The sequence below is a fragment of the Schistocerca piceifrons genome, chromosome 1 (genome assembly GCF_021461385.2).
Source record: "Schistocerca piceifrons isolate TAMUIC-IGC-003096 chromosome 1, iqSchPice1.1, whole genome shotgun sequence".
Taxonomy (NCBI): domain Eukaryota; kingdom Metazoa; phylum Arthropoda; class Insecta; order Orthoptera; family Acrididae; genus Schistocerca; species Schistocerca piceifrons.
This window is the reverse complement of record NC_060138.1, coordinates 1014633206-1014650427: the sequence shown is the minus strand read 5'-3', so window position 1 is coordinate 1014650427 and position 17222 is coordinate 1014633206. Positions and strand designations below refer to the sequence as shown.

At 43.1% G+C, this 17222-nt stretch overlaps 1 protein-coding gene across 11 annotated transcripts in view; it reads left to right on the top strand.

Annotated features, from left to right (window-relative positions):
- Positions 1-17222, top strand: part of LOC124804602 (serine-rich adhesin for platelets) — a 416342-nt gene that overhangs the window by 218214 nt on the left and 180906 nt on the right. For 9 of the 11 annotated variants that reach the window (XM_047265247.1, XM_047265086.1, XM_047265481.1 and 6 more), the window contains 2 exons: positions 6605-6718; positions 13227-13331. In XM_047265247.1, the coding sequence (XP_047121203.1) occupies positions 6605-6718; positions 13227-13331 (219 nt within the window). The remainder of the gene's footprint in view (positions 1-6604; positions 6719-13226; positions 13332-17222) is intronic. The other 2 variants (XM_047265324.1, XM_047264999.1) reach the window with 1 other exon arrangement.

The following is a 17222-nucleotide window of genomic DNA, read 5'->3' as shown; positions in this document are numbered from 1 at the left end:
AAATTTCTGCTATTTATTGGGTGAAGATATCTGTTTACGAGATCTCTCTAGAGAAATAACTCATGAGTGATTTGTATACAGAATCCCTCTTTTACTATTTGAGATTGGGACGGCTAACAGTCCGTGAACAAAAATATCATCGTTATGGTTCTCACGTTTCTACAAGTCACTATCTGCCTATATTTTCTTACTTAAAATAAGGGGCAGAGATTATTCATATAATTGTAACTTATCATGGAGAGCAGTTCCTGCTTTGCTACCTTTGTCACCAGATTTTACACCAGTTACACACTTCTCTATAAGCCGCGTATGTTTCTTTGCTGTTCTTTTGCCATGAACTTAACATATTTGTAACGAAGTGCACCAGGCAAATTTAGACAACCTTTCGAAGGTATATGCTACATGTAAGTTACTCCTAAAAACAGAGAGAGAGGAGAGAGAGAGAGAAAGGAATAGGTGTCGGGTATTGGTGCATTTAATGGCGAAGCATGATAATATAAACGTATTTCTAGGAAACACAAATCAGTTAGTTGCGATATTACTCTCATATTTGCTTACACATTGGACTGAATAAATGTGGGAAAAACAACAAAGCAAGTCAAGTAGCTCATCAGACTCACTAAATGCACTACGCCTTTCACTTTCGATAAGAAATAGTGCTTCTCTATCTTTATTTTCCTATTTGTTCCTGTAAGAGATCAGTCTTTCGACTCGTGCTGATCTATTCATGTCTGCATACCTATCACATCCTACATCTTCTGTAATCTGTTTTTCACATTATAATCCTTTCTTGGTCTTCAATTTTCCTGTTACGTTGTTCGTGGAGTATTAACGCACGTCACATGAAAAATTCCCTTTTCTAGTCTTTAGGAAATCATTAATTCCGAAAATATCTTATTTCTGTATCACAAGCTGCAGATCAAAGAAAAGCGTACGCATATAAATTGCACTAAGGCGGTCAGCCTCAGGTAGAGCAGTGTATTTTCCCCTTCTGTTTCTCGACAGGGAATCGACTGTAGCACCACTTCTCCTGAGCACCAGGCCCAAAGAACGAACTGGCTAGACTTCAACCTTCCCAAAACAGTCCACATTAATAATACAGAGGAATCGTACAGCAAGCTGCGGACGTTACGTGCTTCCCGTAATCTAACATAATATTTTGTACGAACCCTTCATTAATTTGAGCAGTTTATGTAGTCTGTTAGAGATTTAAGGTGCCACAGCACAGACTTGAGCTTTCTCTTTCTCCCAATATCGTTTTTTAAATTATTTTTCCGCAAAACATGTGCATGATAGTATCTACGTATTACCAAACACAATGATTTACGCGCTGCTCCTAAGTTTGAGTGAAATAGCTTATGTTCTCTCCCAGCTCAGCTACTCATCCACTTCCTCGCAAACACTAGCAAGCGTACACATACTTATTAGATTATCCCATGAAACGGTAAACAGTACTCCTGATGTCTGCCTGTATAGCACGATTCATGAAGAAAATTTGTCAAATGTCTCTATAGCCCATTGTTCGTAATAATATTGTCAGATGGATACAATCACAATGGGACGATTAACAAGTTCTTCATCATCTTCAGTCCCAATAAGAAGTAAATTTTTCTGATTTAAGAGTAGTACCGGATCCGACAACTCAATCTCTACCTATGCTCTCTGTAAATTATTGTGCAGAGAGGACTTTTTACATCACTATTTACTACGATCTTACCTGATTCCACTATATAACGGAGGGCTTAAGAATAACTGCTTATTTTCTACCTGTTATTAGTGCGATTTATTTTCATTGTCCTCGAAGAATATTATCAGATTTCGTTTTGAAAACAGGTTCAAATGGCTCTAAGCGCTATTGGACTTAACATCTGAGGTCATCAGTCCCCTAGAACTTAGAACTACTTAAACCTAACTAACCTAAGAACATCACACACATCCATGCCCGAGGCAGGATTCGAACTTGCGACCGAAACGGTTGCGCGGTTCCAGATTGAAACACCTAGAACCGCTCGGCCACAGCGGCCGGCTTGAAAACAGGACTTTGGAATTATGAATTCGGTTTTGGAAAGATAATAGCCGTCTTTCTTGAAGAGTATGTTAGTTTGGAGTTTACATTACCTCTGCTCCATTCTTCCGCTAGTGCAAAATGGCTGTGACAGTTCGCGCTTTCTTTATTTCTTGATATTCCCTTTTAGTTTAACTTGATACGGATCATATACATATAAGCAGTACTCTAGAGTAGGCAGTACGTGTTTTCTGTAAAGAATTTATATTGTAGGCATACACAAGTTTCACAGTACCCAATCAGTGAGGTGAAACTGGTCATTTGAGCGTAAGCGATCGTTCCATCTCATCCTCACACATTATTACATACAAGTATTTGTATTTGTATACCGTACTCACTGTAGTTGCGATTCAGTAATAGTGTAATCAAAGGCTAATAAATTTTTCTATGTCTGCATCTACATACATACTTCACAAGCCACCGTATGGTGCCTGACGGAGGGTACCTTGTACCATTATCAGTCTATTTCTTTCCTGTTTCATTCGCAAATAGAGGGAGGGATAAATGACTTTCTATATACCTCCGTATGAGACCACTTTTCTCTTAGTGATCCTTCCGCGAAAAGTAAGTTGGCGGCAGTAGAATCGACCTGCAGTCACTTTCAAATAGCGAATCTCTAAATTTTCTTAGTAGTGTTCACGAAGATTCCCCATAATGCTCGCGTGTTGATCGGGCCTAACGGTAGCAAATCGAGCAGCCACCTCTGAATTTTATGTTTTATATATTGCATAATTTCATATTTCGCTGCATTAAAACATAGCTACCTTTACCTTAACCTGGTATTTCGTCAAGATTTGACTCTATATATTGCTACTAATTTACTAGGTAAATTTTGCCATACATCATCGCGTCATCTGCATGAATTCTGACATTGCAACTAACACAATGTGCAAAATTTTTATAAAACTTATAAAATACCTAATCAAAGCGCAGAGGATATTATGAATAGCAGAGGAAGCAGTTGATTTAGTTCATCAACGAGAATTCAAGCAGTGCTTTTCCTGTACAGCGATTACGCAGCTGTCATTGACGATGAACAAAATCAGCTTTCCCTCTGTACCTCGAAGTCAAACTATATCATCTGCATTACTTTCTTTCCTTTGTTTTATTTTGACAGTCATTAGCTGCGTCCATTCAGATCCCAGATACAAAATCGAATAAGCAGAAGTGTTTGTCAGTACAGGCACTAACTATTCGCTGTTATGCTAGTACAGGCATGTTAATTTACCATCGCCACTAAGAAATATTTAAAGTACAAGTAGGTCTATTGTGAAAACTGGAACGATTCCAGTTACTTTATCAGTATAATAAACATGTCCTCGTATCTTCGTTGTTCTCGTAATGAGATCAACGTGAAGTCCAGCCAAACGTCTTCTAACTGATAAAAACATGCTTCCTTAAGCACCCCTGTGGTATTTGTAATTATTGAAACTGCAGCCTAGTTCGAACGCAATGAGCCTGTTAGTGATACGAATAAAGTATGATGAGGTTTGCGTTAGAGGCATATTTTAAGTGATAATCTCCTTTTGTCGGTTACAGAATTTTCTGTTGCTGTTGCTGACCTCTAATTGTATGGTAGGGACAACAGCCTCATGTTGTTGCTCTGTATGCCACTGATATTAAAAAGGGCCTAGATTTTATTACTTTAATTAAGCGTCCACCTCTCTACAGTACTCGTATAGCTCACTGATTGGTCGCAAAGACTGGTGAAGCTAGCAGAATTACACCCTAGAGAGACTGCTGTGTCTACAATTTGGAATACAACAGTTCACTACGCACGCATAAGTAATTGTATGGAAGAGCCCGTTCAGACGACAGAGTCAAGTGCCCCATAAGAAGGTTGATTTGCTCAAGTTTTAGTGCTTTACATTTATTTGGCGTGGCGTGTAGCGATCACTCAATAAAGATGGACTGATCTGATTCGGATCTACTTCATGACGAGCCAATGGTAGGATAGAAGCTAGTCAGTCACGCTGTGAATCAGCAAATATCACTGGAGTGTCCAATAGGAATGCTATGCGACTAAGGAAGCGATTCAGTAATGTGTACGACGAAGATCAAGGCGAGGTAGACCACGAGCAGCTACAACCAGAGATGATACAGGGTGTTTCAAAAACGACCGGTATATTTGAAACGGCAATACAAACTAAACGAGCAGCGATAGAAATACACCGTTTGTTGCAATATGCTTGGGACAACAGTACATTTTCAGGCAGACAAACTTTCGAAATTACAGTAGTTACAATTGTCAACAACAGATGGCGCTGCGGTCTGGGAAACGATATTTTCCACATATGCACCATGCGTAGCAATAATATGGCGTAGTCTCTGAATGAAATTACCCGAAACCTTTGACAACGTGTCTGGCGGAATGGCTTAACATGCAGATGAGATGTACTGCTTCAGCTGTTCAATTGTTTCTGGATTCTGGCGGTACACCTGGTCTTTCAAGTGTCCCCACAGAAAGAAGTCACAGGGGTTCATGTCTGGCGAATAGGGAGGCCAATCCACGCCGCCTCCTGTATGTTTCGGATAGCCCAAAGCAATGACACGATCATCGAAATATTCATTCAGGAAATTAAAGACGTCGGCCGTGCGATGTGGCCGGGCACCATCTTGCATAAACCACGAGGTGTTCGCAGTGTCGTCTAAGGCAGTTTGTACCGCCACAAATTCACGAAGAATGTCCAGATAGCGTGATGCAGTAATCGTTTCGGATCTGAAAAATGGGCCAATGATTCCTTTGGAAGAAATGGCGGCCCAGACCAGTACTTTTTGAGGATGCAGGGACGATGGGACTGCAACATGGGGCTTTCCGGTTCCCCATATGCGCCAGTTCTGTTTATTGACGAAGCCGTCCAGGTAAAAATAAGCTTCGTCAGTAAACCAAATGCTGCCCACATGCATATCGCCATCATCAATCCTGTGCACTATATCGTTAGCGAATGTCTCTCGTGCAGCAATGGTAGCGGCGCTGAGGGGTTGCCGCGTTTGAATTTTGTATGGATAGAGGTGTAAACTCTGGCGCATGAGATGATACGTGGACGTTGGCGTCATTTGGACCGCAGCTGCAACACGACGAACGGAAACCCGAGGCCGCTGTTGGATCACCTGCTGCACTAGCTGCGCGTTGCCCTCTGTGGTTGCCGTACGCGGTCGCCCTACCTTTCCAGCACGTTCATCCGTCACGTTTCACGTTCCCAGTCCGTTGAAATTTTTCAAACAGATCCTTTATTGTATCGCTTTTCGGTCCTTTGGTTACATTAAACCTCCGTTGAAAACTTCGTCTTGTTGCAACAACACTGTGTTCTAGGCGGTGGAATTCCAACACCAGAAAAATGCTCTGTTCTAAGGAATAAACCATGTTGTCCACAGCACACTTGCACGTTGTGAACAGCACACGCTTACAGCAGAAAGACGACGTACAGAATGGCGCACCCACAGACTGCGTTGTCATCTATATCTTTCACATCACTTGCAGCGCCATCTGTTGTTGAAAATTGTAACTACTGTAATTTCGAAAGATTGTCCGCCTGAAAATGTACTGTTGTCCCAAGCATATTGCAACAAACGGTGTATTTCTATCGCTGCTCGTTTAGTTCTTATTGCCGTTTCAAATATACCTGTCATTTTTGAAACACCCTGTAGTAAACTCTTGCTCACAGCCACCCAGAATAGGTTTCAGAACGTAACTTTCCTGTTTTGAATCCGACAAGCAGTAAAACGCAGATTATACATTCAAAATGTCCTCAGTTGTTTTTGTGAGGTGATCTCTACGTAAGAAAACCCATTGTATATGCCGCATTATAGTATTCCGTAGTCCAGGAACAAATTGGACACAGACGAATCGTAGATCGGGGCCTATCGAATGATGCTTTATTTCATTCTCTTACGAACTGCAGCTTAGTGTCAAACCTAAGAATCGACTCTATCTCAGGCGATGCATCCAAGTCATTCGAAACCGTTTGCTGTTAGCTCTAAGGTACTGCTCACAAGACCAGAACCATGATGGGCCTGTGTTTGTTTGTTTGTGTGTGTGTGTGTGTGTGTGTGTGTGTGTGTGTGTGTGTGTGTGTGTGTTTGTGTGTGTGTGTGTGTTCAGTTGGATAATTTATGGCGCCGCCCACGACTGTTCCAGAACTGGAGACTGATGTTTTTGAGGAGCTGCCAATGAGAAGTGAATCAGTTTTGGCTCTTCGCTCCTAAACATGTAATATACCAGGTCGTACTGTAACTTACCCATATATTTAAAGATACTTAATTCAATCCTTACGTTCACATAGCGTGTTATACCTCATTGAATACCCTAGATAGTATGCTATTGTATATAATTATAATTATAAAATCTGAACTTTTCAGCAACTTTTTGGGGAACATACTGTACCTTAAAGTGTTTGGCTGATAATTTACTGGTTCTGCCGTTGGATGTACATCTATATTTTCCCTTAAAGAAAAATCATAATAGCAAGGTGAACAAATTCGACACCGAAGTTAGTTCCGTTACCTGTGGAATTTTGATTGGAACTATAACTTTTACAGGCCAAACCGACGACAGCAGAAGAGACTAAACCACCGATTTCCGGCAAAAAGACTTTGGAGAAGCAGACTTCGACAACGTCCTTGGAAGAAGGTTACTATTATATCAACAAAGAGGTAAGCCAACCTCGAAGTAAAGGCCTTACTAGAGGCAGCATGGTCTGTACTCATACCACATTTCCGTTATGTCGAAATTTCACATTGTTATCCAAAAGTTAATAGTATTTCCTTGTCCATTCATATGTCCGACAATTTCAAACGTATTTGTAATTGACACAGCATTCAAATTTCTGTTTAATTTGTTACGTGTTACAATTATGTTTTCATTGTCATCATTTTAGAAGAGTGTCACTTTCAAATTACCCAAAAAGGGAACAAAATACGGTTTGCTATGTATGTTTTCAATTTTTGTGTTGCTTACCTCTCCCTTATCACCTTATTCGCGTAGTCCCGCACGGATTGCATGGTATGTGAATTAGCTTCCAAAAGGTCCTCTTCATCTTCCCACATACGTAGTGACAAGAAAGAGCAATAAGGGTTAGTAATAACTTGTTTTCAAAGACTGTAGAACAACGTAAATCCCTTAAGTTTATTTACGGCTGGACGTGAAAAATACAATATGAATATCATTGGTAAGAAATATCAATGAGGAATCCAGAGCCCAGTTCGTCTAATATATTAATCGAGGTGCCGAAAATAAATTTTATGCAGAAGGTGCTGCCTCCATGTGAGCGAATGTCACACGGTATGTACCGAATTCCAATAGTCTTCCTTATTTTATGTTATGAAGTTTCGGTCAACCTTGGACGACTGTTGATTTATCTGAAAACAACAAAGTCAAAACGTTTTCACACTCTAACCGACTCCTAATGCAAAAACCCGTTATAGGCCTTTAACCAGCTATGGCAAGAATTTGAGAACAGTCATAAATTACTGGGGACTAGAATTCTGAAGTCCAGGGAACTACGGGGAGTGAAAGGCTGTCTACAGCTTGTAAGGGAACCACACTGCAGTTTCTAAGATGACATGAAAGAAAGCAAAAATTGACATGCGTGTGAGACGTGGATGCAATCTATGTCACATATTATTCAACTTGTACCTCAAGTGGTAGAGAACACTGAGCAGAAAACTTGGAAACGGAGTGAGAGTTCAGGAGGCAGAAATAAAAGATGCTAAGATTTGTCTATGACAGTGTCATACTGCCACAGGGGGCAAACGGCTTGGGTAATCAGTTGAAAGGAATGGATAAAGTCTAAAAAAGGTATTGCGAAGTGATTAAGTCAGATGATGATGAGGAATTAGATTAGGAAATGGGACGCTGAAAGTAGCAGACGAGTTAGCTGACCGCAGTAGAAGTGGGGAGGATATAATTTGTATACTTCCAATAGTAAAAGAAGCTACCACTAAAATGAAAAACATGTTAACATTTAATATAAATTTAAGTGTTAGGAAGTCTTTTCTTAAAGTATTTGTCCAGAGAGTAGCCTTGCATAGTCTTCCTTTTAACTGAAGAGCAAGGAGGCGTGCATCCACTTTGTCTACGCAGAGAGGATAGAAGAACTTACAAGTTGTTTCACAAGGTTGTAGCAACCTTTCCGCAGTGCGCCTTTGCAACCAGCGCGCATACACGTCTTGAGGTATTTATTTTTCAATAAATGCATCAACACTGTAGGGAATACATCCATTAGTAACTAATATAACTAACATAAGAAACTTTCACGAAAAGAATCTTACGTCAATCGCCGCTTGCTACTGCACAGTGAGAGACCGGAAACTAATTCTTATTGTTCGTGTACGGCAGTTGCAGCGTCTTTTCGGCAAAGCTTTCTTCCAACACCATGAGGGCTTTTTGCCTTTCAGTTTACAGACAGATTATTTGCAAGGGGCGTACCGAGGATCTGAGCTGGGGGAGGGTGCAACTCATGCAAGTTTTGTTGTGGTGGCGAAACAGTTTTTAAAACTTGTGACAGATGGCTCTCGTTACACATAGTACCAGTAAATATCCCTTACATCCTTTCCTAGGGTATGCTGTTGTCAGTGTGTGTGTGAAACGTGGAAGACAAGCAGCTCAGACAAGAAGAGAATAGAAGCTTTTGCAGTGTAGTACTGCAGACGAGCGCTGAAGATTCGATTGCTATATAAAGTAACTAATCAAGAGGTGCTGAAGCGCATCTGGGAGAAAAAATATTTATGGTACAACTTGACTAAAGGAGGGGAGAGAGTGACAGGGCACGACCAGGTGCTCTAAGGGATAGTTTATTTGGTAATGAGGGGAAATGTGGGGAATAAAAACCGTAGAAGGAGACCAAAGTTCGCGTATAATAAGTAGCTTGACATGGATGTAGGTTGCAGCTGTTCTGCGGAGATGAAGAGGCTTACACAGGATAGACTATCGTTGAGAGTGTAACGACACAATATACACTGCCTGACATGAAAGGTTAAGCTCGTCCGTTGTTGTTTCCGTTCGGGCGCTAACGACTACACTGTTGAGCGCCCATAACACCATATCCATCCATCCATCCATAAAAGGTTAAGCACCCTGAAGGGGAGGAGGAAACGGAATTTCACGGACTGAGAGGGTAAGAGTCCTCAACTCCGTCCGAACAGGCCTCCGGAGGCCCAACGATACCAACCAACTGTTGTGTTGGCAGAAGAGCCAACACCGTGTTACGAGAGGAGGCCGAAATGCACGCGTTTTAGCTCACCCAGGCTGGCGTGAGGAGGGAAGAACTATACTGACGTGAGATCGGGAACATGACAAGGAATGAGAATTCAGAAAGCGGACATAGTTAGTTTGATACTTAACTTTAATCCATTAATGATGAACGTCGCTCCTGAACGTACATGATTCACAATATCAATATCAATAGTAACTGAATATGGCGCCTTGCTAGGTCGTAGCAAATGACGTAGCTGAAGGCTATGCTAAACTGTCGTCTCTGCAAATGAGAGCGTATGTAGTCAGGGAACCATCGCTAGCAAAGTCGGCTGTACAACTGGGGCGAGTGCTAGGGAGTCTCTCTAGACTAGACCTGCCGTGTGGCGGCGCTCGGTCTGCAATCACTGATACTGGCGACACGCGGGTCCGACGTATACTAACGGACCGCGGCCGATTTAAAGGCTACCACCTAGCAAGTGTGGTGTCTGGCGGTGACACCACACCAACCACCATGTCATCCTCAGCTGATAGGTGTCACTGGATGCAAGCAGGATAGGCATGTGGTCAGCACACTGCTCTCCCGACTGTTGTCAGCTTTCGTGACCGGAGCAGTTACTTCTCAGTCAAGTAGCTCTTCAATTGGCCTCACAAAGGCTGACTGCACGTTGCTTGTCAGTAGTGCTCGGCAGACCCGGGCGACCGCTCAACTAAGTGCTAGTAAGCCAGACAGCACTTAACTTCGGTGATCTGGCGGGAACCGATATTACAACTGCGGCAAGGCCATTGACGATGCTGTTTCAGTGATTACAAAATCGACTCAAATTTACAAAGAACTTGACAGTATCACGTTGAACTCCCTCTGGCTGCGACGTATGCACTTATTCGGTTGGGAAGGGTATCATTAAGGGGTTGTATCCCCACCTGAGGCAAGCTGGCTGACAACTGTATTACCTCGTCCTTGATATCCTGGATAGTGACAATGGGATGGAGTTGAGTTTCGAGCTGGTCCCGTACATATTCTGTCACAGCTGTTTGTGTAGTGATGTTAATAACAGTTTACATTGGAGACTATTTCTGCAGTCTGACTGCTGCTAGTCTTCTGTCAATGATTCAGGATGATACAGGCAGTTCTCATGATGGGGCAGGCACAGATGTGAAGAGGTTGTAATGTCGGTGGTGCACAATATGGTAACCCTCACTTGTGGTGGTCAGGCGTGGTTAACTGGAATCTTGATGATAGGTATGCTTGCCCTGACATTCTGAATACAGTCCAACATTTGACCACTGTCGCATCCGAATGCCCCAAAAATCTGTAGACTGCACGATTCCACCAACCAGCCAAATGGGAATGCTGTTTCACTCTCTGTTAGGCGCTGATAGCACTGTCTCCCACGAATATTCCGTATTTATGTGTCCTTCACAGTGACCACTTAACATCTGACTCTGTTCATGCCCTATACACTGAGGTGACAAAAGTCATAGGATACCTCCTAATATTGTGTCGGACCTCCTTTTGCCCAGTGTAGTACCGGAACTCGACACGGCATGGACTCAACGATTGATCGATGGAAGTTCCCTTCTGAAATATTGAGCCATGCTACCTCTATAGCCGTCCATAATTGCGAAAGTGTTGCCGGTAAAGGATTTGTGCATGAACTGAACTCTCGATCATATCCCATAAATGTTTGATGGGATTCATGTCGGGCGATCTGGGTGGCTAAATCATTCGTTCGAACTGTACAGGTTGTTCTTCAAACGAGTCGCGAACAGCAGTGGTCCGGTGACATGGCGCGCTGTCGTCCACAAAAATTCCATCGTTGTTTGGGGACACGAAGCCCATTAATGGCCGCAAATGGTCTTCATGTAGCAGAACATAACTATTTCCAGTCAATAATCGGTTCAGTTGGACCAGAGAACCCAATCCATTCCGTGTAAACACAGCCCACACCATTATGGGGCCACCACCAGCTTGCGACGTGTCTTGTGGACAACTTGGGTCCATGGCTTCTTGGGGTCTACGCCACACCCTAACCCTACCATCAGTTTTTACCAACTGAAATCGGGACTCATGGAACCAGGCCACAGTTTTCCAGTGGTCTAGGGTACAACCGATATGGTCATGAGCCCAGGAGAGGCACTACAGGCGATGTCGTGCTATTTTCAAAGACACTCGCGTCGATCTTCTTCTGCCACAGCCCATTAACGCCCAATTTCGCCGCTCTGTCCTAACTGATACTTTCATCTTGCGTCTCGCATTGATTTCTGCGGTTATTTCACTCAGACTTGTTTGTCTGTTAGTACTGACACCTCTACACGAACGCCGCTGCTCTCGGTTGTTAAGTGAAGGCCTTCAGCCATTGCGTTGCCCGTAGTGAGAGGATATGCCTTAAATTTGGTATTCACGACACATACTTGGCACTGTGAATCTCGGAATATTGAAAACCCTAACGATTTCTGAAATGGAAATATATAACTGCCCACGTCGTGTTGTGCCGACTCCACTGTAGCTTGAATGGATTTTTAAGTTTGTTTTATATGCCCGACTTCTAATTTCACCACACAAGTCTCCAGGGTTGAACAGTTATTGCCCGATGACGACACGCAATGCAGTTTGTTAAAGCGGAGTTCACCGTTATTAAGTATGTTTTTAGGTTTAATTTTATTACTCGTACAGAGATTCAACGTTCCTTTGTTTAACAGCGCGTCGTCAAAACAAGTTTGAAATGCTAATACATAATGTCGACTATTGAGTTAAAGTTCGTACTTATTTTGCCATTTTAGAGAAGAGAAACCTTAAGCGCTTCTGCTCTTATAGTCTCAGTATCAAATGTTCACTAATTTCAATTTACTTCCTATCTCAGTTCAGTATTTAACACAAATTATGTATCAGTGTCATTTCAGAGATATTACGTCGGTTCCACACTAACGGAATAACACGTAATTGTCATTAAATATCACGTTTATTAATAACCCTTTTTCTTGACGTAAATGTTAATGAATGATCACTATCTAGGAGGAAAGCGGGATTGATCCTAATCATGAGATAATAGCTTTTAATGAGCCCGCAATCGTTAATTAAATAAAAAGTCACGTTCAAGGATGATATGCGAACAACTTTCGTTACGTCCGTTTTCACGTATCTGTCAAAACTAATCCCGTCGCCCACAATTCAAATTTACACTGACGTTAACCCCTTTTGTCGGAACATCGAATCGCAACTATTATGTGAAAGTTTATTATAGTCCCCGAACTAATTTCTTTCAGATACGCGCACGACCGAACAGCAGAACGGAACACAAACGACTTGTTTTAACAACCGAACAACGCAATGACGTTACATTACGACAATGTCCGCCCAATGAACATCTCTTTGGCTTTTTATCTTTTCTACTCTGTTGTATTAAATTATTCCTAATAACAATTTATTCAGCTATTTAACGAAAACATCTAACAAAAATAAAATAAATTTATCCTAACATAAAAGATCCGTTATACATTCCACGTTCAAAGTCTGTTAATTCCCGTCAGAAACCTTTACACATCAATCGCCTGAGTACAAATAACAGCTCCGCCATTGTCTCTTACACCTCGTGTACGCGATATTACCGCCATCTGTATATGACTTTTATCACCTTAGCGTATCCCCGTCAGGCCAGGTAAAATAGTAAACACGGAGAAACTGATGATCTTTGGTGGCCACTCTACATGCCAGAAAGAACTGTAGTTGTAATCACTTACATACCTGCAGGTGGTGTGTACATGTACGAAATTAGACTGATATCTGACCATGTCCTATGGGTGCTTAACTTTTTTTGTTGGGCTGTGTAAATGAGCCAGGTATTGGAAGGGTAGACCGTGATCCTGAGCTGTGTTTCCCACGTCCCTTTCCCCTGCTCTCCGTGCCTGGACCCCCTGGGACGGGCTGGCACGCTGAATGCTGAGTGTTGCTCGCTGTTGTGGTGGCAGGACGAGCTGATGGATGCGCTGACGCTGCCACCCTGCCTGCGCAAGGGCCGCCGCCCCCTGTCGCTGCCCGCCGGAGCGCTGCTGCACCTCTGCCAGAGTGTCAAGGTATGTAGCTACACCCGCCACCACACGCTCAGCTGGCAGATGCTGATCATACCTTACGAATTCTGTTCTTCAGTTCAATAACACAGACCACTGACAAATAATAAACACTATAAAAGAAACATCATGTAGCAAAAACATATACACTACTAGCCATTAAAATTGCTACACCAAGAACAAATGCAGATGATAAACGGGTATTCATTGGACAAATATATTATACTGAAACTGACATGTGATTACATTTTCACGCAGTTTGGGTGCATAGATCTTGAGAAATCAGTACCCAGAACAACCACCTCTGGCCGTAACAAAGGCCTGGACATTGAGTCAAACACAGCTTGGATGGCGTGTACAGGTACAGCTGCCCATGCAGCTTCAACACGATACCACAGTTCATCACGAGTAGTGACTGGCGTATTGTGACGAGCCAGTTGCTCGGCCACCATTGACCAGACGTTTTCAATTGGTGAGAGATTTGGAGAATGTGCTGGCCAGGGCAGCAGTCGAACATTTTCTGTATCCAGAAAGGCCCGTACAGGACCTCCAACATGCGGTCGTGCATTATCCTGCTGAAATGTAGGGTTTCGCAGGGATCGAATGAAGGGTAGAGCCACGGGTCGTAACACATCTGAAATGTAACGTCCACTGTTCAAAGTGCCGTCAATGCGAGCAAGAGGTGACCGAGACGTGTAACCAATGGCACCCCTTACCATCACGCTGGTGATACGCCAGTATGGCGATGACGAATGACGCTTCCAATGTGCGTTCACCGCGATGTCGCCAAACACGGATGCGACCATCATGATGCTGTAAACAGAACCTGGATTCATCCGAAAAAATGAGGTTTTGCCATTCGTGCACCCAGGTTCGTCGTTGAGTACACCATCGCAACGCTCCTGTCTGTGATGCAGCGTCAAGAGTAACCGCAGCCATGGTCTCCGAACTGATAGACCATGCTGCTGCAAACGTCGTCGAACTGTTCGTGCAGAAGGTTGTTGTCTTCCAAATGTCCCCATCTGTTGACTCAGGGATCGAGACGTGGCTGCATGATCCGTTACAGCCATGCGGATAAGATGCCTGTCATGTCGACTGCTAGTAATACGAGGCCGTTGGGATCCAGCACGGCGTTCCGTATTACCCTCCTGAAACCACCGATTCTATATTCTCCTAACAGTCATTGGATCTCGACCAACGCGAGCAGCAATGTCGCGATACAGTAAACCGCAATCGCGATAGGCTACAATCCGACCTTTATCAAAGTCGGAAACGTGATGGTATGCATTTTTCCTCCTTACACGAGGCATCACAACAACGTTTCACCAGGCAACGCCGGTTAACTGCTGTGTGTGTGTGTTAGAAATGGGTTGGAAACTTTCCTCATGTCAGCACGTTTTAGGTGTCGCCACCGGCGCCAACCTTGTGTGAATGCTCTGAAAAGCTAATCAATTGATATCACAGCATCTTCTTCCTGTCGGTTAAATTTCGCATCTGTAGCACGTCATCTTCGTGGTGTAGTAATTTTAATGGCCAGTAGTGTATTTTAAAAACAACCCTCTTCCCTGCTTCATTCAATTACCATGACGTTGTTAATTTTCGCTTGACGTGATTTGGCAGCATGTTTTCATCATTGGGTAATTACGCCTGACTGTATGTGACACATTATTGGTGATCAGGCTTGGCACCTCATCCACCTGGCGCTGCTGTGGACGCCAGAGCCAGTTTCCAGTATGTAGGAGAAGGGGGCACTGTTCAACCTCCAGATGATGGTCTAGTTTTTTCCGTGAAGAATGAAATGATCGTAAGGCACTGATGGCTGGGAGTCGCCACATGGGAAATTTTGGTAGCAGTGTTGCAAGTCTTTTCACTTGATGCCACATTGGGTGATTTGCTTGTCGATGATGATAAAATATGAGGACAGCACAACACATAGTCCCTGAGTGGAGAATAATCTCCGACCGGGCCGGGAATCGAACCTTGATGATACGCCTAGATATAAAACAATTTTCGTGAAGCTGCTCGGAGCTTGTCACATTCAGGAGTCGCCGACAGCCTTCAAGAGTGTAGGAGGCCAACAGTAGGCCATGTAGAGCGGAAGTGATGTTTTAAGAGTGCTGTCAAGTCAGCAGCGAATAATTCTCAGCGATCCGTTGTTCTGCCAGTACGGAAAGTTTTGAAAGAGTGCGCACGTGCATTCCTGTATGCAGATCTGGAATTCTTCTTAATCCGTTAGTTCTCTTGGCGAGTGATGCGTATAGTAAATGTGTGCGTGCTACATAGTAAGAGGTCATTAGCTGTCTAGAGATGGTTTTTGATAAAAGAGCCGTAACTGGTGAGGTCTAGTCGAAGCCAATGAACCACATTTTTTTCTGTGTAAACTCGAGATGCTGTGTTTTTGTGAGATTTTATTCCAGTTTAAATTTTAACCATTACGCTGTCTGGTTCTAGATCGGGAGTAGCTAGAAATTAGCTGAAGGTGGTTACTTTTTTCAGTCTGGTGATGTGACTGCGGAGTCTCTCTGAAACTGGTAAATCACTGAAGGGGTTTTATTAGTAGTACAAATGTAGTGACAATTTTAGCACTGTCTCGGGGGTCAGAGCGAGGTAAGCAACCCATATTTAAATTTAATAGTGTAGCAGCGGAGACCATTAATCCGAATCCGTCAAAAAATATTTGCGAGTAAATTTGCGGAGCAAGAGGGCGTGTAATTGGGCCCGCGCGTCGCATTTCGCTTAAAGCATGTGCATCGGCGGCCGCGAGTGGCTTGTTTGTTCGAAGCCTCTCAAACTCCGAGAGGAGATTGAAAGAAACGTTCGGTATCTATCATGAGTACAATGTTTTGTTTCTCTTATTTATGACAGTAAGGTTGGGTGGCGATATTCCGTTAGCCTTAATGATGAAACTGTTTCTTCAAAGTATACAGGTTGGGAATATATATAGCTGTGGGTAGTGTGACACAGTTCTTTAACAGAAGGGAGATTGTTTCTATTTGCATAAAATTTTCATTGTCAGAACTCGGAACGATAATCCGGTCCTAGCAGAACCTGCAAGATTTTGAGAAGGAGAGCAGTGGTAGGTGGTACCTAGGACCGAGTGCTGGAATCTGGGCTACAAGTATGGATGCCGCTTGCCAGACAACTCCTCATTGCTCCAGCTTCTAATAACGTAGCGAAAGACACAACCCTGGACAAATTTGCACCAGGATATTTATCTTTACTGATGACAGCAGATTCCGTCTCTGCATCACTAACGATCGTGAGTGCCGTGTCAATCAGCTGAGAGGCTGAAAAGTGCAGGATACGTGAAGAACATTCCCTGGCTCATTCTGTTCTGTCGTTACAATCTCGAGCGTAAGAGCTCTTCCAGCCGGATAACACCTAACTTGCTCTCCAAGATAATCATCAACTTCATTTGCAGGAATTATTACCAGGCCTCTCCATCATTGAGCATGTGTGGAACATACCGGGGCGATCTCTGGTCCAGTTGCCACAACAGCAATGTACTTTGAGCAATTGCAACAACAGCTGGCTGCAGAATGCATTACTGTCTCACAAGAGACATCTAACACTTCTATGATCGTATCTACATACTGTTTCGAGACAGCATAGTACTGAAAGGAATCTGCCCAACAGTACAGTCTATCCATAGACATGTGAGCCTGTCAATACGATCATATACACTTTACGACATGTTTAGCTTGTACATAAAACTCAATTCATGTACAACCAGTGCTTAAACGTGTGGGTATTCACAAAGTCACTGTAACGTTACACTATAAAGGCAGCCTCTGACGTGGTCAAAACATAGATATAATACATGGCATGCAGTTAGCATATTAGTGAAAGAAATTAGTTTCACAACCTGCTCTACGCCCGTTATCTAAGTGATTCATC